Source organism: Mobula birostris, chromosome 6 (genome assembly GCF_030028105.1).
Source record: "Mobula birostris isolate sMobBir1 chromosome 6, sMobBir1.hap1, whole genome shotgun sequence".
Lineage (NCBI taxonomy): Eukaryota > Metazoa > Chordata > Chondrichthyes > Myliobatiformes > Myliobatidae > Mobula > Mobula birostris.
In genome coordinates, this window is record NC_092375.1 from 20,145,644 (window position 1) to 20,170,020 (window position 24,377).

Below are 24,377 nucleotides of genomic sequence, written 5' to 3' on the forward strand. Positions count from 1 at the left end.
TGGGGAATCTTATACAAAGCCTTACTGAAACCCATATACACTACATCCACTGCTCTACCTTCAATGTGCTTTGTTACATCCTCAGAGAATTCAATCAGGCTGGTAAGCCACGACCTGCCCTTGACAAAGCCATGCTGACTATCCCTAATCAGATTATGTCTCTCCAAGTGCTCATAAATCCTATCTCTCAGGATCTTCTCCAACAACTTGCCCACCACTGAAGTAAGACTCAATGATCCATAATTTCTTGGGTTATCTCTACTGCCTTTCTTGAACAAGGGAACAACATTTGCAATCCCCCAATCCTCCAGTACTTCTCCCATCCCTATTGATGACGCAAAGATCATCACCAGAGGCTCAGCAATCTCCTCCCTCGCTTCCCACAGTGGTTTGGGGTATATCTCGTCTGTATGTATACACTGTATACTTTCATAATATATTTTTGACCTACCACATCAAAAGCACAGTTTGTCACCAGAAATCGTATGTTCTTTCCAATCTGTGACAGAGCACTTTCCTCAGTGACACTTATTTTTCTCAATACAGCTTCTACCTATTGTCCCACTGGAACACCCTGGATACAAAACAAATTAGTCAAGCTGAAATGATGTACTTTGAAAAGTAAACAAACTGCAGATGCAAGAAATCAAAAAGAAAATGATCAGCAGATCAGGCGGTATCTGTAGAGAAACATACAGCATTAATATCCCAAGTCAAAGTAGCTCTGATGAAAAGTCATCCACCCAAAACATCACTTCAGTTTTTCTCCACATAGATGCTGTCCAACCCAAGTATTTCCAGCATTTTCTGTTTGATGGTTACTTTGACACCATCTCCCTCAATCCCAGGCTCAGCCAATAAGAGCAAGGTCCAATTGGATAGCAGTACATAAATTCCTGTTCAACCGTTCTCATGGGGACAGAAACATGGAATTCCCTGCCAACCCACCAATACCACAGGGAAGAAAATAGCTCAAAATGAGTATTGTGAGCAGTTTCAAGTACCTTGTTTAAGAAAAGACGTGCAGACATTGGAGAGGGTTCAGAGGAGGTTCATGAGAATGATTCCAGGAATGAGAGGGTTATAATATGAGGTGTGTTTGATGGCTCTGGGCCCACTTACTCACTGAAAGTTAGAAGAATTGGGGGGTGGGGAGAGGGGGGACTCTCAATGAAATCTATTGAATGTTGAAAAGCCTGCATAAAGTGGATAGGGAGAGGTTGTTTCCTATAGTGAGGGAGTCTAGGACCAGAAGGCACAGCCTCAGAATGGAGGAAAGTCCATTTAGAATGGAGAGGTGGAGGAATTTCTTTAGCCAGAGGGTGATGAATGTGTGAAATTCATTACCACAGGCAGTTGTAGAGGGTGGGTCATTGGGCGTATTTTAAGGCGGAGATTGATAAATTCTTGATTACTAAAATCATGAAGGATTACAGGAAGAAGGCAAGAGAATGGGGTTGAGAGGGAAATGGATGAAATTACAGAGCAAACTCAATGGGCTTAATGGCCTAATTCTGCTCCTGTGTCTTATGGTTTTGTGATTTTCCATTTGATTAAACAATAAAGTTAAATGGTTTGATTCATGGATATGAAAGGCACACTCATCTATGGCTCCTCACAAACATGCACAGTTGTTGGTAAACTAAACCTCAGCATTCTCCTTTACCTCAAGTTCAAGCCTAAGAATGGCAAGGAAACCACATGATGACAAACAACATTAATAGGATCGTTCCTGACCTATTGTTGGTTTAAGCATAGCAATGGCACTGGGAGTCAAAAGGACTACCAACTAGAAATAAAGTTAAAAATCCCACAGCATCAAAATTATTTCAATGTGCTCAGATTCTTCTGTGCTTAACATAAACATTCAATTAAATCCATAACTTCCTAGTGAGTGATTATTTTAAAAAAATACTCCTTCTTAAAGCTTAAAGCTTTGAGCTGATTTTGCTAAAGATATCCATGTCAAGGTCATCACAGTTTTCCTAAGAACTTGAGTACGTGGAAAACTAATCTTAGGATTGGGTTTCAACAACAAATAGGAAAATACTTTGTTGTCTAGAGCTGTATTTGAAAGTTAAAATCATTCCCAATCCAATTTAATTTCATAAGATTAGTTCCACATGCAGATTTAGATGATACTGTCAGCAGGAAAAGACTTGGTTAACAGCGATTCAGCTTCAGTCTGCAACTTTAATTGAGAAAAGGCATCTTAGTTGTGGATTCAATACACACAGAAACAGACTCATTAACTGCGTTAACAATTAAGCACTACTCTAATCCCATTTTCTTCATCTTTCATCACCATCAACTCTCCTGCCATCCACCTGCACCACGGGCAATTTACAGTAGCCAATAAACAAGCATATCTTTGACACGTGGAAGGAAATCAAAGCACTCTGGCAAAATCCATCTGATAACAGGGAGAACAAACAGATAAAGTCCAAGGTCAAATCCAAATTCTTGACCAAATTTACACAGACCAGCATAGCACTGTGCCACCCCAATGTGAGATAACTCCATTAGCTGATAATACCTACAGATCCAAAACTGCACATTGATTTTGAGCTCTTCTGACTCTAGGGTTAACTTTGGCCCAATAGGCAAACAAATTTAGCTGTTGTTGAAAATTGCAGACATTTGCTGAAATTTCAGTATCTCAGAAGCTCTGAGTTTTTGAAAAACATTTTCCATTATTTCCCAAGAGTAAAATGATCAACAAAACCTGCTGTCAAATTTGCCACAATTTAGCCACACAGAAGCAAAACACACAGTTAAAGATGGCAACACACATCAAAGTTGCTGGTGAATGCAGCAGGCCAGGCAGCATCTCTAGGAAGAGGTACAGTCGACGTTTCGGGCCGAGACCCTTCATCAGGACTAACTGAAAGAAGAGCTAGTAAGAGATTTGAAAGTGGGAGAGGGAGGGGGAGATCTGAAATGATAGGAGAAGACAGGAGGGGAAGGGATGGAGCCAAGAGCTGGACAGGTGATTGGCAAAAGGGATATGAGAGGATCATGGGACAGAAGGCCTAGGGAGAAAGAAAAAGGGGAGGGGGGAAAAAGCCCAGAGGATGGGCAAGGGATACAGTGAGAGGGACAGAGGGAGAAAAAGGAGAGAGAGAAAAAGAATGTGTGTATATAAATAACGGATGGGGTACATGGGGGAGGTGGGGCATTAGCGGAGGTTTGAGAAGTCAATGTTCATGCCATCAGGTTGGAGACTACCCAGACAGAATATAAGGTGTTGTTCCTCCAACCTGAGTGTGGCTTCATCAGTTAGAGATGGCATTGTTGCTGATAGGTAAAAGTTGACTTGATCTTACCATCCCTGCCACTGGGAAGCTGTTACAGTAAAGAGTCCTGGGTAATTCAAAAGGAGTAATGTTAAACATTTTGGTTCAGAGCTATAAATGGAGGAGATAAGATCATGTGATCAAAAACCTGATAAAGATTGAAGAGGCATCTTCAAGTTTGAGTGCAAGTCTCATTGTTATTCAACCATACACATGTATACAGCCAAATTAAACAGTGTTCCTCCAAAGCCAAGGTGCAAAACAGTCATATACACACACACAAAACATAGCACATAATTGCAATAGCAGAAAAAGTCACCAAAAAAAAAAAACCAGCCCAAGTCCCTAAGTATCACAGCCTGTAGATTGATGGTACATGGGATGTCGTCCTGGAGACAAATTTCTGCAAGAACAAGCACGCAGTAGTTGCTCATCACAGACTAGTGCAGCCGCTGACGAATGCAATCCAGCTTGGCTTCCACTGAGCGAATACTGGAGAGCAATTCTGACAGGAGGGGCCCGCCCACAACCCAACACAAACTCCATTGTACCCACTGCACATCTGCTCTCTCCCACACCACCTCTGGCTGAGTGGCAGCAACAGGATAAGGCGGCCTGAGGTCTGGATTTGTCCTCATCCACACTGGATGCCATTGATGAATCAATCATACTCAGTGATGTGCAAGAGACCAAGTGACAGGTGAATTCTTGAAAAGGAAAGTGCTGTTAGAGATGATCATAGAGAAAGGCAAGGATGAGGTCACGAAGTAGTTTGAAATTCAGAAATTAATTTGTTGTTTAACCAGCAACTAACATAGACCAGAAAGTGCCAAAAAAAAAAGCAAACACAAATTCTTGAAGTCAGGTTACAGAGGGGGAGAAAGAACAGTTTAAGATAAGCACTACTTCATGAAGCGTACCTGCAGGAAGCTAGTCAGGACAATGTTGTAGTAGTAAGCCCAACAAGGTTAAAAGTGATACCAAGGGGAAAATGAGGTAAAGACAAAGATGGATCTATTATGCTGGCCACAGTCAGAGTTGCCAGTAAGGGGCCCTTTCGCTACCATACAATAGTCCATACAAACTATTGCACTTTATTATACTAATATCAGTTATCCCCACCCATTATGTCTGACCTTCTACAACTTGTCAATTCATATGCTCGTCCAAATGTTTCCTAACTTGCCTTGCTGGAAGTGGTTAGCCTTAATGATGGACAAACTGTGTAGGAAGCTTAGTGTAGATTGAAAACACATGAATCACACTGGATTCAAAGGCTGATTGTTTTCTTTATCATAGATATTTATGGCAAAGGAGGCCCTTTAACCCATTACTTTGGTGCAGCCAAAATAACGAGCACTTCAGGTTACTCTCTCTTCCCATCTTGGTCTATGATCATTGAAGTGGTCTTAAGTACTTCCGGTACTTTTTCGAAATGGGACGGGGTTTCTGTCTCACTCCCTTTTGAGCACAAACCTCAATTACCACCATTCTTTTAGAAAATGGAAAAAATCTTCAATTTAAGTCTATGACCCTCTGGAAATCAAACTTGACTGAGAGAAACATCGTTCTTCTTTCTTCTTCTGGGCCACTCATAATTTTGAACCTCTCAAGTAAATCTTTATCTTATAGCTTTTGTTTCAGAGTGTCCCCAGCTTAGTCAGATCCACACACTCCCCCATAACTACAACCATACAGGCAGTGGCCACTTCATTAGGTAGAAGTGAGGAACCAGGTGTGTCCTTTGCTGCTGTAGCACATCCACTTCGTGTTGTGCATTCAGAAATGCTCTTCTGCAAACTACTGCTGTAACCACAGTGGTTACTTAAGTTAGTCACCGTCCTGTCAGCTTGAATCAGTCCAACTCCGACTCCTCTCATTAACAAGGCGTTTTCACCCACAACACTGTCATTCACTGGATTTTTTTTTGGTTTATCGCGCTATTTTCTAGAGACTGTTGTGCATGAAAATTCCAGGAGATCAGTAGTTTGAGAGCTACTCCAACCACCCTGTCTGGCACCAACAAACTTTCCACAGTCAATGTTACTTGAATCACATTTCTTCCCCATTCTGATGGTTGGTCTGGACAACAACTGAACCTCTTGACCATGTCTGCATGCTTTTATGTATTCGAGTTACTGCCACATAATTGGCTAATTAGATAATTGCATTAACAAGCAGATGTGCCTAATACAGTGGCCACTGTATTTCTCCAGCTATGACAAAATCCTTATGAATCTCTTCTCTAATGCTATTACATGCAGTTGTGACCTAGCAAGTACTTATAGCCAAATCGAATACATATTCCGATTAGTGAAGTGAAACAAATGTACCTAAAAGCCTGAAAACTAAATGGGAGTGATTTTTGTCAACAGTTTGATTTGTGTAGAATTAATTTTAAAAAGGTGTTCAGTATCCTATATTGATTTTATAAAACAGCTAAAGGGTGAGTGAACAATGACACAGGTAAACAAATTTTACGTAAAATTAAATACACAATCTTTAGTCATAGTCTTCAAATTCTGAAGTTTGAATGAGGGTCCTGGGGTTCCTTTCATCTTCTTCCAATGCCAGTCAGTAATTTGAAGATGTAAAAGATATGCTTCTGCTCCAACAATGAACAGGCAAAATCTCCACCTTAGGTGATATCTAAAGTAATTATCAAACAAATCTGTGTCATCATGTAATCAGCACTGTTTGAGATTTCAAAAGCTTGGATTATAAATGGACCTCTGTGTCCCATACACAGACTATTTTCCCGAGTCAATAACAGCTGGTTGAACGTTTAGAAGGTTGGAAAAAGATTAAGGCATGGCCAAAATGTTAATCTGGCTGAACTACGTATTATAGGACATACAAAGCGGATTTAACATGAACACTACAGCACATCAGTTGTTTGGAGTGGACAAACGATGGTACATCCTACTGAAGCATAAATATTACTGAACTGATTTTGAAGTAATCAGAGTTAAAAACAAAGAGTGGCATTACAGAACCTCATTCTGGGAGGAAGTGAGATAAGTAAGACAAAGGAGAGTGTAAAAAGAAATGTCTCTAATGACTTGTATTAGTATTCACCAAGACAGTCATCAACAATCCTTTGGTGTCAAACACTCATGGAAATTATATCAGCTCAACACATTTCTGAAGTTTCTCATTTTCAGTGAACTTGACCAGCAATAGTAGGAATATTAGGCATGGCCAAGCAGTCCACAAACTGTACGTCATTAAGATTGTGGCCATAGCAGACAAACCCATGCTGCCAGTCTCCCAAATGAAGGATCATATGTATGGGCTGTACACAAGTTGGGGATGACTTGTGCACACACAAAAATTGGCCACTGACTAGTCTATTTGAATCCAAATAATGACCAATCGTTTTATGAATGGGGTCACAAGAGATTGAAATTGTTGGAAACTGGAGCAACAAACTACCTGCAGAAGGAACTCGACAGTTTGAGCAGCATCTGTGGGAGGAAAGGAATTATCAACGCTTCGGGTCAAAATCCAACATTGGGACTGAAGCAAAAAAAAAATCACACTTAATTCTACATTGTTATTGTTTTACCTTGTTCTACCTTAATGCACTGTGTAATGAATTGATCTGCATGAAGGAAATGCAAGACAAGTACCTCAGTACATAGTGACAATAAATAAAATCCTTTCCTCCCACAGATGCTGTTTGACTTAGAGAACCTCTAGCAGGTTGTTGCACTCAGTTTATTAATTCCCTTTGTAAAACCTCCCCTCCCATCAATTGAAGGCTCAACTCCTGTGCTACTAGTTTAACATGCCTCGCGCTGCTTTGCTGTAGAGTGAATCCTTCACAAAAAAATATACAGAGTACTTGGGAGACTCTGAAAACCTTATAGACATGCTCAATCCTGTTGCTGCCTTGTAATACACTTCAGGCTATTCAAAACTAGCTTTTTGGCAGAGACCCAAATTTATCTGCATTTTTTAAAAAAACTCTAAAATCAGTTTGATCTGTTAAGACACCATCTTGAAAAACTAACGATAAAACAGATCAATAGGTGTCCACCATAAAAACTCAGAATGCATAATCTGCATTTATCCCAATTTCAACAACACAATAAACTTGAAACTTGAAATTAAACAACTTTCATTCAATAAATATAAAGACAGGATAATCCTATAAAAAAAAGGGGGGGCCTTGTTCAAAAAGAACAGAGATCTTGTTACAAGGGAGAGCTTTTCTTCAAAGTAATTATTTTGCGCTGTGGGCACCTCAAGTCCAATTTCTGTCATTCAACCACGTGCATGTATACCACTAAATGAACCAACGTTCCTTTGGGACCAAGATGCAAAGCACAGTACATATAACTCACAAACAACACAAAGTAATATTACCACAAGTAAATTAACAAATAATAAGGTGCACTTCAGACACAAGTTAAAAAGTAAACAGTATAGCACTACTGGTGCTTCACCTGGGTGGTGACGCAAGTTCAATAGTCTCACAACCTGCAGGAAGAAACTACTTCCCATTCTAACAGTTCTTGTCCAAATGCTACCATACCTCCTACCTTCTGATGGTGGTGCTGGTGGGTGGGGTTCAGTTGGACGGATGGGGGGGGGGGCGGCGGGGTGGAATCATTGACAATGCTAGGGACCCTCCAGATAAAATCTCGGATGGGGGGAAGAGAGATCTTGGCGATCCTCTCAGCAGTCCGCGCAATACTTTGCAGGGTCTTGTGGTCAGATGCTTTGCAATTCCCGTACCAGATGGTGATGCCGCTGGTCAGGACAATGTGCTGGATCTTGCAGTGCAGTTGTGAGTCAGCAGCGTGGACAGTAGCAGGTCAAGTACACAGTCCTGGGAGGCACCAGCACTCAGTGCAATTGAGCTGGTGCCAACACAGACTGACTCTGGTCTTTCTACCAAGAAATCCAAGTTCCAACAGCATCCTCACGTATACGCACCATTTTCCAAGTGGGACAGGGTGGAGTGGAGGGCAGAAGCTTATAGCACCAGTGCACCAACTTGAGTGATAAGCAAACTGGAAAGGCTAGAATTTACTGTGTAACTTTAAACACCTTTCAGATGGCATGGTTTCACCAGTGGAATCGATGCAGCCTGCATGCTGAAAGAATGCTGATGATGCCCTTGGGTTGGTTATTCCACAGAGTTAACCGACAGCAATGGAGCAACAGTAACTCAGTTACAGGTATAGAAGGTGAAACAATGTGGGGGGGGGAGAGGGAGGGGGGGAGAGGGAGGGGGGAGAGGGAGGGGGGAGAGGGAGGGGGGAGAGGGAGGGGGAGAGGGAGAAATGTCATAACGGGCCTGTGTCACAACATATTTTCATACAAATCTTTGTGATTTTTTTTGCTGGATCCAGATTGATTTGCAACACAACTGCACAGCACTTTTCAGTTCTTGGAAATCACAATGACACTGACCTCATTTCATCCTTGAAAGCAGTGTTTGGATCAACTGATCACTAGCTGTAGGTAGAACCATGTAAATGCAGCAACAGGGTAGCAGTCTAAAGACAGAGGCCACGAATAATCTTCAATGACATTAACCAGGTCTTTCTCTTCACTACTGTTTGCTTTACTCAGTAAACATGAATGTATGGCTGCATAATGTATTTGCAACATCATCTGAAAGCTTGGGAAGAAATCAGAACCAACTGTCCACATAGTTTATTGTTCTTTTCCCCTCCAACTGCCAAAATTAATTCTTGCTTTTGTCTGCAAACCATTTGAGCAGTTGGCTTCAGGTCAAATAAATTGAATGCATAACTATGTCCTGAAGCAGGGCAAGAAGGAATGAGTGTGTCCTCTCACATGCTGAAGCACAATGTTTCAGCTAAATTAGCGCACCTTTTAGCTTCAAGCCGTCAATGTTGCTCTGCGCTGACTGGACTAACAAATGCAACCAAATATGTTGTAGCATCGATACATGCTGCAACATAATCCTCAAAGTTCATTAGAAAAGAAACCAACAACCTTTGGAATGTAGCAAATGTCTTCATTCTCAACTGCATGACTGTAAACACACATAGAGCAAAAGGAAATTGTGCTTACTAGCACCTACCAATGCCTCTGACCAGGTCTGAGGGTGCCAGATACAATGTAATATAAAACATAAAGGCTTCTCTCTCTCTCTCTCTCTCTCTCTCTCTCTCTCTCCCCCCCCCCACAAGACAGTAAATAGTCATTTGGTGTTTTGTCAAATCAGAGACTCAGTAATAAAAAAATCTATAGGACAATGGAGCATATTTAGGCCGTTTGGCCCGTCAGTATGCTCCTCCATTCCACTATGGCTGATTGATGATCCCTCTCAGCCTCACTCTCATGCCTCCTCCTTGCAATCTTTGACACCCTGATTAATCAAGAACCTATCAACTTCCACTCTAAATATAATCAATGACTTAGCCTACACAGCCATCTTGGGAATGAATTCCACAGATTCACAATTCTCTGGCTAAAGAAATTCTTATCTCTGTTCTAAACGGACATCCCACTATTTTGAGGCTGTGTCCTCTGGTCCTGGACTCCCTCACTACAGGAAACAACCCCTCCACATCCACTCTATCTAGGCCGCCTCCTCTACTGTCAAGATGAAGCTACACTCAAGTTGGAAGAACAACATCTTATATTCCGCCTAGGTAGCCTCCAACCTGATGGCATGAATATTGACTTCTCTAACTTCCGTTAATGCCCCTCCTCCCCTTCTCACCTCATTTTCCCCCTTTTCTCTCTCTCTCTCTCTTTTTCTCCCTCTGTCCCTCTCACGATAACTAGTTGCCTGCTCTCCACCCTCCGGGCTCCCCTCCCCCCTTCTCTCTCTCCCCAGCACCCCCTCCCCTCCTGTCTTCTCCTATCATTTCGGATCTTCCCCTCCCCCTCTCAAATCTCTTACTATCTCTTCGTTCAGTTAGTCCTGGCCCGAAACGTCGACTGTACCTCTTCCTATAGATGCTGCCTGGCCTGCTATGTTCACCAGCATTTTGTGTGTGTTGCTTGAATTTCCAGTATCTGCAGATTTCCTCGTGTCTGTGCTTTCAATATTCAATAGGTTTCAATGAACCCCCCCACCCCGACAATTCTTTTAAACTCCAGCAAGTACAGGCCCAGAGCCGTCAAAAGCACCTCATACGTTAACCCTTTAATTCCTGGATTATTTCTCATGAACCTCCTCTGGACCCTCAACAATGGCAGTACATTTTTATACAAGAGGCCCAAAACTGCTCACAACAATCCAAGTGTGGTCTGACCCGTGCCTTATAAAGCCTCAGCATTACATCCTTAGAAACATAGAAAACATACAGCCCCATACAGGCCACTCGGCCCACAAAGTTGTGCTGAACATGTCCCTACCTTAGAAATTACTAGGCTTACCTATAGCCCTCTATTTTTCTAAGCTCCATGTATCTATCCAAAAGTTTCTTAAAAGACCCTATCATATCCACCTCCGTCGCCGGCAGCCCATTCCACGCACTCTCCACTCTCTGAGTAAAAAACTTACCCCTGACATCTCCTCTGTACCTACTCCCCAGCACCTTAAACCTGTGTCCTCTTGTGGCAACCATTTCAGCCCTGGGAAAAAGCCTCTGACTACCCACATGATCAATGCCTCTCATTATCTTATACACCTCTATCAGGTCACCTCTCATCCTTCGACACTCCAAGAAAAGGCCGAGTTCACTCAACCTATTCTCATAAGGCATGCTCCCAAATCCAGGCAACATCCTTGTAAATCTCCTCTGCACCCTTTCTATGGTTTCCACATCCTTCCTGTAGTGAGGCGACCAGAACTGAGCACAGTACTCCAAGTGGGGTCTGACCAGGGTCCTATATAGCTGCAACATTACCTCTCGGCTCTTAAACTCAATCCCATGGTTGATGAAGGTCAATGCACCATATGCCGCCTTAACCACAGAGTCAATCTGCACAGCTGCTTTGAGCGTCCTATGGACTCAGACCCCAAGATCCCTCTGATCCTCCACACTGCCAAGAGTCTTACCATTAATACTATATTCTGCCATCATATTTGACCTACCAAAATGAACTACTTCACACTTATCTGGGTTGAACTCCATCTGCCACTTCTCAGCCCAGTTTTGCATCCTATCAATGTCCCGCTGTAACTTCTGACAGCCCTCCACACTATCCACAACACCTCCAACCTTTGTGTCATCAGTAAACTTACTAACCCATCCCTCCATTTCCTCATCCAGGTCACTTATACAAAGAGTAAGGGTCCCAGTACAGATGCCTGAGGCACTCCACTGGTGACCGACCTCCATGCAGAATATGACCCGTCTACAACCACTCTTTGCCTTCTGTGGGCAAGCTAGTTCTGGATCCACAAAGCAATGTCCCCTTGAATCCCATGCCTTCTTACTTACTCAATAAGACTTGCATGGGGTACCTTATCAAATGTGTTCCTGAAATCCATATACACTACATCTACTGCTCTTCCTTTGTCAATGTGTTTAGTCACATCCTCAAAAAATTCAATCAGGCTCATAAGCCACAATCTGCCCTTGACAAAGCCATGCTGACTATTCCTAATCATATTATACCTCTCCAAATGTTCATAAATCCTGCCTCTCAGGATCTTCTCCATCAACTTACCAACCACTGAGGTAAGACTCACTGGTCTATAATTTCCTGGACTATCTCTATTCCCTTTCTTGAATAAGGGAACAACATCCTCAACCCTCCAATTCTCCGGAACCTCTCCCGTCCCCATTGATGTTGCAAAGATCATCGCCAGAGGCTCAGCAATCTCCTCCCTCACCCCCCACAGTATCCTGGGGTACATCTCGTCTGGTCTTGGTGACTTATCCAACATGACGCTTTCCAAAAGCTCCAGCACATCCTCTTTCTTAATATCTACATGCTTAAGCTTTTCAGTCTGCTTTTGTATTCCAGTCATCTCAAAATGAATGCTAATATTGCATTTGTTTTCCTTACCAATGACTCAACCTGCAAGTTAACCTTTAGGGAATCCTGCACAAGGTCTCTGAAACATGAGGAAATCTGCAGATGCTGGAATTTCAAGCAACACACATAAAAGTTGCTGGTGAACGCAGCAGGCCAGGCAGCATCTTTAGGAAGAGGTACAGTCGACGTTTTGGGCCAAGATCCTTCGTCAGGACTAACTGAAAGGAGAGTTAATAAGAGATTTGAAAGTGGGAGGGGGAGATGCGAAATGATAGGAGAAGACAGGAGGGGGAGGGATGGAGCCAAGAACTGGACAGTTGATTGGCAAAAGGGATAGGTGAGGATCATGGGACAGGAGGCCTAGGGAGAAAGAAAAGGGGGAGGGGGGAAGCCCAGAGGATGAGCAAGGAGTATAGTGAGAGGGACAGAGGGAGAAAAAGGAGAGAGAGGCTACCCAGATGGAATATAATGTGTTGTTCCTCCAAGCCGAGTGTGGCTTCATCTTTACAGTACAGGAGGCCATGGATAGACATTTCAGAATGGGAATGGGACATGGAATTAAAATGTGTGGCCACTGGGAGAGCCTGCTTTCTCTGGCAGACAGAGCGTAGGTGTTCAGCGAAACGGTCTCCCAGTCTGCATCGGGTCTCGCCAATATATAGAAGGCCGCACTGGGAGCACCGGACGCAGTATATCACCCCAGCCGACTCACAGGTAAAGTGTCGCCTCACCTGGAAGGACTGTCTGGGGCCCTGAATGGTAGTGAGGGAGGAAGTGTAAGGGCATGTGTAGCACTTGTTCCGCTTACAAGGATAAGTGCCGGGAGGGAGATCGGTGGGGAGGGATGGGGGGGGAACGAATGGACAAGGGAGTTGCGTAGGGAGATATCCCTGCGGAAAGTGGGGGGGAGGCGGAGGGAAAGTTGTGCTTGGTGGTGGGATCCCATTGGAGGTGGCGGAAGTTAAGGAGAATTATATGTTGGACCCGGAGGCTGGTGGGGTGGTAGGTGAGGACAAGGGGAACCCTATTCCTAGTGGGGTGGCAGGAGGATGGGCTGAGAGCAGATGTGTGTGAAATGGGAGAGATGCTTTTGAGAGCAGAGTTGATGGTGGAGGAAGGAAAGTCCCTTTCTTTAAAAAAGGAGGACATCCTTCGTTCTGGAATGAAAAGCCTCATCCTGAGAGCAGGTGAGAAGAGGAATAGTCCAGGTAGCTGTGAGAGTCCGTAGGCTTATAGTAGACATCAGTAGATAAGCTGTCTCCAGAAATAGAGACAGAAAGATCTAGAAAGGGGAGGGAGGTGTCGGAAACGGACAGGTAAACTTGAGGGCAGGGTGAAAGTTGGAGGCAAAATTAACGAAGTCAATGAGTTCAGCATGTGTGCAGGAAGCAGTGCCGATGCAGTCGTCGATGTAGCGAAGGAAAAGTGGGGGACGGATACCAGCATAGGCTTGGAACATGGACTGTTCCACATAGCCAACAAAAAGGCAGGCATAGCTGGGACCCAAAATGTCACCTGTACCTCTTCCTAGAGATGATGCCTGGCCTGCTGCGTTCACCAGAAACTTCTGTGTGTGTTGCAAGGACCCTCAAGCTCTTTTGCACCTCTGATTTTTGAAATTTCTGTTTCGAGAATAGTCTACACCTCTATTCCTTCTACCAAAGTGCATGACCATACACTTCACTGCACTATATTCCACCTGCCACTTCTTTGGCCATTCTCCCAATCTGTCCAACTCCATGCTTCCTTAACATTACCTGTCTGTCCACCTATCTTCGTATTGTCTGCAAACTTGACCACAAAAACTATCAATTCTGTCATCCAAATCATTGGCATATAACGCGAGAAGAAGCAGTCCCAACACAGACCCCTGCGGAACACCAATAGTCACCAGTTGTTTTTTGTGTGTGCCATACTTTGCCAGAGCCTCGGTGACCACTTTTTCAAGTGGTTGTCTTGGAGGAAAGATTCGATGAGTGGTACCCCACGTCTACAAGGCCGAGTTGCAAGCTCGACACTCAACCCAGCACGGATGGAAAGCATGCCAGGGAGCAGCCCGACTGGATTCGAACTCAGGAACCTTCGCTCCGGAGTCCGGCGCTGATGCCACTGCACCAGCCAGCCTAGTCACTGGTAGACAACCAAAATTAGCCCCCCTTATTCCCACTCTGCTGTCTGTCAGTCAACCAATCTTCTACCAGTGTGAGTACCTTTCCTGTAATACCATGAGCTCTTATCTTTTTGAGCAGTCTCAAGCACAACACCTTGTCAAAGGCCTTATGAAAATCCAAATAAACAACATCTTCTAACTCTTCTTTGTCTACCCTGCCTGTTATTTCCTCAAAGAATTCCAACAGATTTGCCAGGCACAATTTCTCTTTAAAGAAACCATACTGACTTTGGCCTACTTTATCCTGTGCCTCCAAGTACCTCGAAACCTCATACTTAATAATAGACTCCGACATCTTCCCAACCACTGAGGTCAGGCTAACTGGACAGTAGTTTCCTTTTTGCTTCCTCCCTCCCTTCATAAAGAGTGGGGTGACATGTGCAATTTTCCAGTCCTCCGGAACCATTTCAGAAACTATTGATCGCTACTAATGCCTCCACAATCCCTTTAGCTACCTCTTTCAGAACCTTGGGGGTTATTCCATTTAATCCAGGTGACTTACCTGCCTTCAGACCTTTCAGTTTCCCAAGTGGCTTCTCCTTAGCAATAACAACTACGCTCACCTCTGCCCCATGACACCTGCGAGTTTCTGGCATACTGCTGGTATCTTCCACAGTGAAGACTTGACGCCAAATACTTACTAAGTCCATGCACCATTTCTTTGTCCCTCATTACCACCTCTCCAGCATCATTTTCCAGTGGTCCACTCTCATCCCTCCTTTACTCTTTATAACGGGGGGAAAAAAAACCTTTTGGTATCCTCTTCTGTGTAACTGGCTAGTTTAACTTTATATTTCGTCTATTCCTTCTTCAAAGCTTTTTTTTTTTAAGTTGCCTTCTGCTGATCTGATTTTCCCAATCTACCTGCACATTGAAATCTTCCAAGACTATCGTAACATTGCTCTTATTACATGACTTTTCTATTTCACATTGGAATGTACTTCTCATTTCCTGGCTACTATTCAGAGGCCTGCATCCAACTCTAATCAGGGTCTTTTTGCCACTGCAGTTTATTAACTTTCCCCACAAGGATTCTATATCGTCTGATCCACTATCACCTCCTTTTAAGGATTTGTTTGCACTTTTTTTTTAAGACCAAGAGCCACCTCACCCTCTCTGCCTAACCTTTCGATATAACGTGTATCCTTGGATATTAAGCTTCCAACTATGATCTTTCAGCCACGACTCAGTGATGCCCACAATTGCACACCTGCCAATCTCTAACCGTGCTACAATATCAGCTACCTTATTCTGCACACTGTGAGCATTCAGACATGACATCTTCAATCCTGTAATCATCAACCTTTTCAATTTTGCTATGTTGCACTTCAACTCATCCCACTGACTGCAATTCTGCCCTATCATCTATCAAGTCTTTCCTCACAGTTTCCGTACACACAGCATTGACTTGTATACCAACCGCCCCATCCTCAGCCCTATCACTTCACTTCTCATTCCCCCGGCCAGATTAGTTTAAACTCTCTCCAACAGCTCTAACAAACCTGCCCACAAGGATACTAGTCCTCCTTGGGGTCAGGTGTAAACACCCTTCTTGTTTTTTACAGAAACAGGTCATAACTTCCCCAGAAGAGATCCCAATGATTCAGAAATCTGAAACCCTACCCACTATGCATTCAATAGTCTCTACATTAAGAGGCAAATCTAAGTCCTCATAAGGACTAGAACATAAGAGCAAGTACGTACAGCTGAGACATAACAAGGCATTGGTCAGACCATACTTGGAGAATCGAGAGCAGTTTTGGCCCCTTTACCTGAGAAAGGATGTACTGGCATTGGAGAGGTTCATAAGCAATGTTTCCTCTAAGGTAAGGGTGTGCACAAAGGAATTTAAACTGTGCATGTTAAGTATATTTCATGACCGTACAGTCACATTCCCTTTTCCAGTTTCCGATGTCGATGGTGTTGACAATGTGGAGTTTGACAACATGATTCGTCTGCAGATTTTAGAACTGGCTTATTTATATACTGCTTTTGGTGAAGAAATTATTGAATCACTATTTGCAAGTAGGAAGAAGTGGAGTGATATTTGGAAACTTGACTCTTTAAAGCACCATTTAGCAAGCAAATCACAAATATGAGGAGGAATTTCTTTAGCCAGAGGATGATTAATCTGTAGAACTCATTGCCACAGATGGCAGTGGAGGCCTTGAGAATACTTAAAGCAGAGGTTGATAGGGTCTTGATTAGTAAGGGCATGTTATGCGGAGAAGGCAGGAGAATGGGGTTGAGAGGGGGAGAAATCAGCCATGACTGAATGGTAGAGCAGACTTGATGGGCTGAATACTCTAATGCTGCTCCTGTGTCTTTTGGTCTTATGGCCAAGCTTCTCCTGTACGACGCATATGACCCACAGGGCTCCGAACCTCTCCTATTCATTTACTTCATTGGGTTTTAAATGTTTCTGCTGTGCCTTTCTCAACTACAACTTCTGCCAGCTTTTTAGTTTATTTCGGGATACAGGACAGACATAGTCCCTTCTAGCCCAATGAGCTGCGATGCCCAGCAATCCAACTATTTTACACTGGACTAATCATAGACAATTTACAATGACCAATTAATTAACCTGGTAACTGGTACATCTTTTGACTGTGGGAGGAAACTGGTGCACCCAGAGGAAATTCATGTGGTCATAGGGAGAAAATAAACTCCTTACTGACAGCACCGGAATTGAGCCATAATAGCGTCATGCGAACTTCTACACTACCGTCCTGATAGGCCACAAGACCATAAGACACAAGGAGCAGAATTAGGCCATTCAGCCCATCAAGTCTGTTTCGTCATCCAATATATCTGATCCGGGATCCCACTCAACCCATACACCTGCCTTCTCGCCATATTCTTTGATGTTCTGACCGATCAGGAAACTATCAGTTTCTGCCGTAAATATACCCTTAGCCTCCAGATTCACTACTGATTAAAAAAAAAGGCTTCCTTACCTTTCTTCTAAAAAGTCACCCCTCAATTTTGAAGCTGTGCCCTCTAGTTCTAGATACCCCACCACAGGAAACATGCTCTCCGTATCCACCCTATCTGGTCCTTTCGACATTCGGTAGGTTTCAATGAGATCCCCATGCATTCTTCTAAATTCCAATGAGTACAGGCCCAAAGCTGCCAAACATTCCTCCTGTGTTAACCTTTTCATTCCCAGAATCATCCTTGTGAATCTCCTCTGGACTCCCTCCAATGACAACACACGCTTTCAAAGATATGGGGCCTAACACTGTTGACAATACTCCAGGTTCTGCATGACTAGTGTCTTATGAAGCCTCAGTATGATCTCGTTTTTATACAGATGGCCCCCGTTTTCCAAACGTTCACTTTACGACACCTCGCTGTTACAAAAGACCTACATTAGTTACCTGTTTTCGCTAACAGGTATTTTCACTGTTACGAAAAAAGGCAGCACACACCTGAACAGCCAAGCTCCTCCCCCGGAACTGCATTCTAGCCGGCATTGCTTAAACACATGTTTTATCTCGATTTATTTTGTGCATCCGTTAGCAGGATGAGTTCTAAGGTATCGGAAAAGCCTAAAAGAGCTCATAAGGGTGTTACACTTGGTGTAAAACTAGACATAATTAAGCATTTCAATCGTGGTGAACGAAGTAAGGACATTGTCCGCACGTTGAACTTGCCTGCGTCCACCATTCGCACTATTTTTACGCAGAGAGAAAGAATTTTGAAAGCTGTCGATGTTACTGTTGGTTCTGCTTGTAGCAAAGTGGTCTCTCTTAGTCGGCATCCAATAATAGATAAAATAGGAAGTCTACTGCTTGAGTGGATTGATGGTGTTCGGTTAAGTTTTCTTATATTTAAGGAGAAATCAGTCAGTCTTTTTAATAAGCTGAAACAGAAAGCACTGGACGATGGTGATGAAAGTGTTGCGAAAGTGGAATTTAAAGGTAGTCATGGGTGGTTTGATCCGTTTCTGAGGCAAGGGCAGCTTCATAGTTTAAGCAGTGGTCCCCAACCTCTGGGCCGGGGTCCGATACATTGCCGCGAAGAATGCAGTGGTAGCCAGGACGCACCCAGCACATCTTTAAGAAAAAAGCCGAAATAAACAAGCTAATTAATTAGGTGCCACCCGGCCTGTAAATGTTGGCCCAGATCAGAGGTGATTGCCGATTGCATCAGGTGGTTATTCATACAAGCAAGTGTTTAACTGTGACGAAACTGCAATTTATTGGAGTCTTCCCGATTCCAGTAAGTGAAACTACACTGTACATACATTATTTCTACTTTATATAGGCTGTGTATTTTTGTGTTATTTGGTATGATGTGGCAGCTTCATAGCTTCAAGGTTACTGGAGAGAGAGTTTCTGCCAAGAGCGCCTCCGCAAGATTTTCGCTGCACTAGACAGTGCTGCAGAAAAGTATTTCTACTTTATGTAGGTTGTGTAGTTATCATATCATTCCTGTTTTTACTATATGTTACTGATATTTTAGGTTTTGTGTGTTATTTGGCATGATTTTGTAGGTTATTTTTTGGGTCTGGGAATGCTCAAAAATTTTTCCCATATTAATGAATGGTAATTACTTATTCACTTTACGACATTCCGGCTTACGAACCGTTTCAGAGGAACGCTCTACCTTCAGACAGCAGGGGAAACCTGTATTCTATTCCCCTTGAAATAAATGCCAACATTGCATTTGCCTTCTTTACCACAGACTGAACCTGTAAATTAACCTTCTGGGAGTTTTGCACAGGGACGCCCAAGTCACTTGGTACCTCCGATGTTTGAGCCTTCTCCCTATTTAAATATAGTCCACACTACTGTCCCTTTTACCAAAATCGACATTCGTATATTTCCCAACATGGTATTCCATCTGCCACTTTTTTGCCCATTCTTCCAATTTGTCCAAGCCCTGCTGCAATCGCATTGTTTCCTCAGCACTACCTACCCCTCCACCTACCTTTGTATAATCTGCAAACTTTGCCACAAAGCCATCAATTCCATTATCTAAGTCTAGACAATGTGAAAAGTAGTTGCCCCATAGTTATTGTCAGCAGAGAGGGTACAGCTATTCCAAGTAACAGCTGAACCCAGTCCTTTGAGCACAATACAGTACTGGGGGATAGCTGCACAGCTTTAAGTGTCAGCTGGTGGGTAAGGCATTAAACATAGAAACATAGAAAATAGGTGCAGGAGTAGGCCATTCGGCCCTTCGAGCCTGCACCGCCATTTATTATCATCATGGCTGATCATCCAACTCAGAACCCCGCCCCAGCCTTCCCTCCATACCCCCTGATCCCCGTAGCCACAAGGGCCATATCTAACTCCCTCTTAAATATAGTCAATGAACTGGCCTCAACTGTTTCCTGTGGCAGAGAATTCCACAGATTCACCTCTCTGTGTGAAGAAGTTTTTCCTAATCTCAGTCCTAAAAGGCTTCCCCTTTATCCTCAAACTGTGACCCCTCGTTCTGGACTTCCCCAACATCAGGAACAATCTTCCTGCATCTAGCCTGTCCAATCCCTTTAGGATTTTATATGTTTCAATCAGATCCCCCCTTCAATCTTCTAAATTCCAATGAGTACAAGCCCAGTCTTTCTTCATATGAAAGTCCTGCCATCCCAGGAATCAATCTGGTGAACCTTCTTTGTACTCCCTCTATTGCAAGGATGTCTTTCCTCAGATTAGGGGACCAAAACTGCACACAATACTCCAGGTGTGGTCTCACCAAGGCCTTGTACAACTGCAGTAGTACCTCCCTGCTCCTGTACTCGAATCCTCTCGCTATAAATGCCAGCATACCATTCGCCTTTTTCACCGTCTGCTGTACCTGCATGCCCACTTTCAATGACTGGTGTATAATGACACCCAGGTCTCGTTGCACCTCCCCTTTTCCTAATCAGCCACCATTCAGATAATAATCTGTTTTCCTATTTTTGCCACCAAAGTGGATAACTTCACATTTATCCACATTAAATTGCATCTGCCATGAATTTGCCCACTCACCCAACCTATCCAAGTCACTCTGCATCCTCTTAGCATCCTCCTCACAGCTAACACTGCCACCCAGCTTCGTGTCATCCGCAAACTTGGAGATGCTGCATTTAATTCCCTCATCCAAGTCATTTATATTGTAAACAACTGGGGTCCCAGCACTGAGCCTTGCAGTACTCCACTAGTCACCGCCTGCCATTCTGAAAATGTCCTGTTTATTCCCACTCTTTACTTCCTGTCTGCTAACCAATTCTCCATCCACATCAATACCTTACCCCCAATACCATGTGCTTTAAGTTTGCACACTAATCTCCTGTGTGGGATCTTGTCAAAAGCCTTTTGAAAATCCAAATATACCACATCCACTGGTTCTCCCCTATCCACTCTACTAGTTACATCCTCAAAAAATTCTATGAGATTCGTCAGACATGATTTTCCTTTCACAAATCCATGCTGACTTTGTCCGATCATTTCACCGCTTTCCAAATGTGCTGTTATCACATCTTTGATAACTGACTCCAGCAGTTTCCCCACCACCGACGTTAGGCTAACCGGTCTATAATTCCCCAGTTTCTCTCTCCCTCCTTTTTTTAAAAAGTGGGGTTACATTAGCCACCCTCCAATCCTCAGGAACTAGTTCAGAATCTAACGAGTTTTGAAAAATTATCACTAATGCGCCCACTACTTCTTGGGCTACTTCCTTAAGCACTCTAGGATGCAGACCATCTGGCCCTGGGGATTTATCTGCCTTCAATCCCTTCAATTTACCTAACACCACTTCCCTACTAACATGTATTTCGCTCAGTTCCTCCATCTCACTGGACCCTTTGTCCCCTACTATTTCTGGAAGATTATTTATGTCCTCCTTAGTGAAGACAGAACCAAAGTAATTATTCAATTGGTCTGCCATGTCCTTGCTCCCCATAATCAATTCACCTGTTTCTGTCTGCAGGGGACCTACATTTGTCTTTACCAGTCTTTTCCTTTTTACATATCTATAAAAGCTTTTATAGTCTGTTTTTATGTTCCCTGCCAGTTTTCTCTCAATCTTTTTTCCCCTTCCTAATTAAGCCCTTTGTCCTCCTCTGCTGAACTCTGAATTTCTCCCAGTCCTCAGGTGAGCCACTTTCTCTGGCTAATTTGTATGCTTCTTCTTTGGAATTGATACTATCCCTAATTTCTCTTGTCAGCCACGGGTGCACTACCTTCCTTGATTTATTCTTTTGCCAAACTGGGATGAACAATTGTTGTAGTTCATCCATGCAACCTTTAAATGCTTGCCATTGCATATCCACTGTCAATCCTTTAAGTGTCATTTGCCAGTCTATCTTAGCTAATTCACATCTCATACCTTCAAAGTTACCCCTCTTTAAATTCAGAACCTTTGTTTCTGAATTAACTATGTCACTCTCCATCTTAATGACAAATTAAGATGGAGAGTGACATCTTACCCAAGGGGCCTCTCACGACAAGATTGCTAATTAACCCTTCCTCATTGCTCAAAACCCAGTCCAGAATAGCCTGCTCTCTAGTTGGTTCCTCGACATGTTGGTTCAAAAAAACCATCCCGCATACATTCCAAGAAATCCTCTTCCTCAGCACCTTTATCAATTTGGTTCACCCAGTCTACATTATATCAAATTGATGTGCCTTCTTTCTGGGATAAGATAAAGTCTGATTGTGTTTTGTCTGACCAAATGTATATTCTCCAGCCCCAGTCTTCTTCATTCAATGCCCAGCCCCCTTTCCAGATTTCCATTTTCATACTCATATAACATTACATCACAGAAACAGGCCCTTTGGCTCAATTAGTTTGTGCAAACAATTAATGTTTATTCCATTGAACTGCACCTGGACCGCTGCCCTCCATACCACTCCCATCCATGTAACTATCCAAATTTCTCTTAAATGTTGAAATCAAACCCACATCTTACCCATACCTACCCTCTTGCCACCCTCTGAGTAGTTTCCCTTACACATTTCACCTTTCACCCTTAATCCATGACCTCCAACTCTAGTCTCACCCACTATCAGTGGAAAAAGCCTGCTTGCATTTACCCCATCTATATATAATATGGGTGGCAGGGTAGTCACCCTTGGTCAAGGTGTAGCACCTGCTTATTTCCTCAATCAGCATCACGTGAAGCTATGGGAGCAGGTGGTGGATGGTCTTATGAGCAGCTAGTGCACAACACAAGTCTAGGTTATACGACCACTAACAGCAGGCAGGCAATCTCTGAAGAGTATTGATAATGGCTGGGGTCACCTGTCTTGTAAAGACACTGCCCAACAGTCAGCAATACCAAACCACTTCTTTAGAAAAATTTGCCAAGAACAATCATGATCTTGGAAAGACTTACGTCATGCAACATGGCTCATAATAAACTTCTAGTATTTCCAGGTTTTTTGTTGTTCTACATAAACAATTAGCTCTAGTTTACCATATAAATTTAACTTTTTTTTTGGCTGGGGGGGGGGAAAGAGAAAGAGGAGAAAAGGGATGAGGAACAAGGCTTTGGTTTGCTCCTCCATTTGTTTTGATCATGAAGGCATCTAAAAATAAAATCTCAATTTCTTCTCCCCTAAACAGAATTGCAATTATTTCACTTAACATGGAACTGAATTTGTTCTATAAGCAAGAAGATACTTGTCAAATGACACAATCAAAATTGTTGATTAACAATTCCAATCAGATATCTACAAAATAACCTTAATTGTTTGAAATGTTTTCTCAACATTACACCAATGCTAACTATAATCTATTTTATCAACATTGTAAATTCATACAGGATTAAAATTAACCTCCCAAACTATGGTATTTTAATTCTAAATTCAAATCTTGCCCATTGGACAGTTTAACACACTAAGTATTCAGCAGTCACGTCAGGCTTGCCACATCTTTGAAATTTAAGTTTTATAGTCATCTTTATACCAATTTTCTTCCCTTTCCCAACTTTTAATATACAAGTCATTATGGCATTTTTAATAGATATGATTTATAACAAGAATGAATAACATAACTAAAGCTTCTGAAAATAATGTACATTCCTACTTCTCATGGCGTGCCTACTTATCCAAGGCAACACCCCATCATCCCTCCCAGTTTTGGATTAAATTTAACAGGTACCCACAACTATTTATTCATTTTGATTAACAACATGCCTTCCCTAAAAATTGTGCTAATTCTAGTTCAATTTCAACACAAAATTACTTTCTACTATTAAGTACACATTACAAATTCCAGTATTTGCTTTAAATTTATTGGTATTGCTCACAGAACAAAAAGGAAAGCATATATCTTTCAAAAACTTAGTCTTTTTTAAAATTACTTCACTTAGTAAAATATTTGCACAGAAGAGCAGTTGGCACAATTCGAAATGGTCGCATTTTATTAGCTGGCTCAAAGACCCGTTGAAATGTTTGTAATAGTAGCATTTCTGCTGGTGTACATTCGTAAATAGATACTTACAAGTAAAGAAAGGGTCGGGAGCAGCATCTTAAACAGACTACATAACAAAACCGAGCCCAGCACTAGCAACCACGCACAGCTCTCCGCCATATTTAAGCTTCCTATTGTAACCCCACCCCGACGAACCACGACAACAGTAAATAGAAGCCATTCCATTTATTACAGCCTCTGTATGACTTTCCTTTTCAGCAGTTAAAGTCACATAAGCACCCAGTGATAATAATTGCACAAAATAAATGCAATGCTGTCGGTTTAATGCACACTGTTTGGTATAAAACACTTAAATACAGATTGCATCGTCCCTTTGTTAAGGAGCAAACCATGTGAGAGGACATCTCCAATCAGCAAGGTCCGCTGGAGCTCTGGGCGTTCGAGTCAACCGAACTTAAAAAGGGTCCCGGGGAGATGAGAGCGAGATGGGCGCCTGACAGCTGGACTTGGCCAATAACTTCGCAAATTATGGTCTGCCTGCGAGATAAACAGGCATATCCAGCCAATCGGAGGTAGGTGCATATCATAATGTTAGGTAGCACGAAGTGAAGGAACAAATC

General features: G+C 42.8%; 1 protein-coding gene across 4 annotated transcripts in view; it reads right to left on the minus strand.

Annotated features, from left to right (window-relative positions):
* get1 (guided entry of tail-anchored proteins factor 1) overlaps nucleotides 1-23,948 on the minus strand; it is a 42,509-nt gene extending 18,561 nt beyond the window's left edge. For 3 of the 4 annotated variants that reach the window (XM_072259971.1, XM_072259970.1, XM_072259969.1), the window contains exon 1: nucleotides 23,827-23,942. In XM_072259971.1, coding sequence (XP_072116072.1) covers nucleotides 23,827-23,916 — 90 coding nt within the window. In that variant the 5' untranslated portion in view covers nucleotides 23,917-23,942. Of the gene's footprint in view, nucleotides 1-23,826 lie in introns of all 4 variants that reach the window. The other variant, XM_072259968.1, reaches the window with a different exon arrangement.
* Between the last annotated feature and the right edge of the window lie 429 nt (nucleotides 23,949-24,377).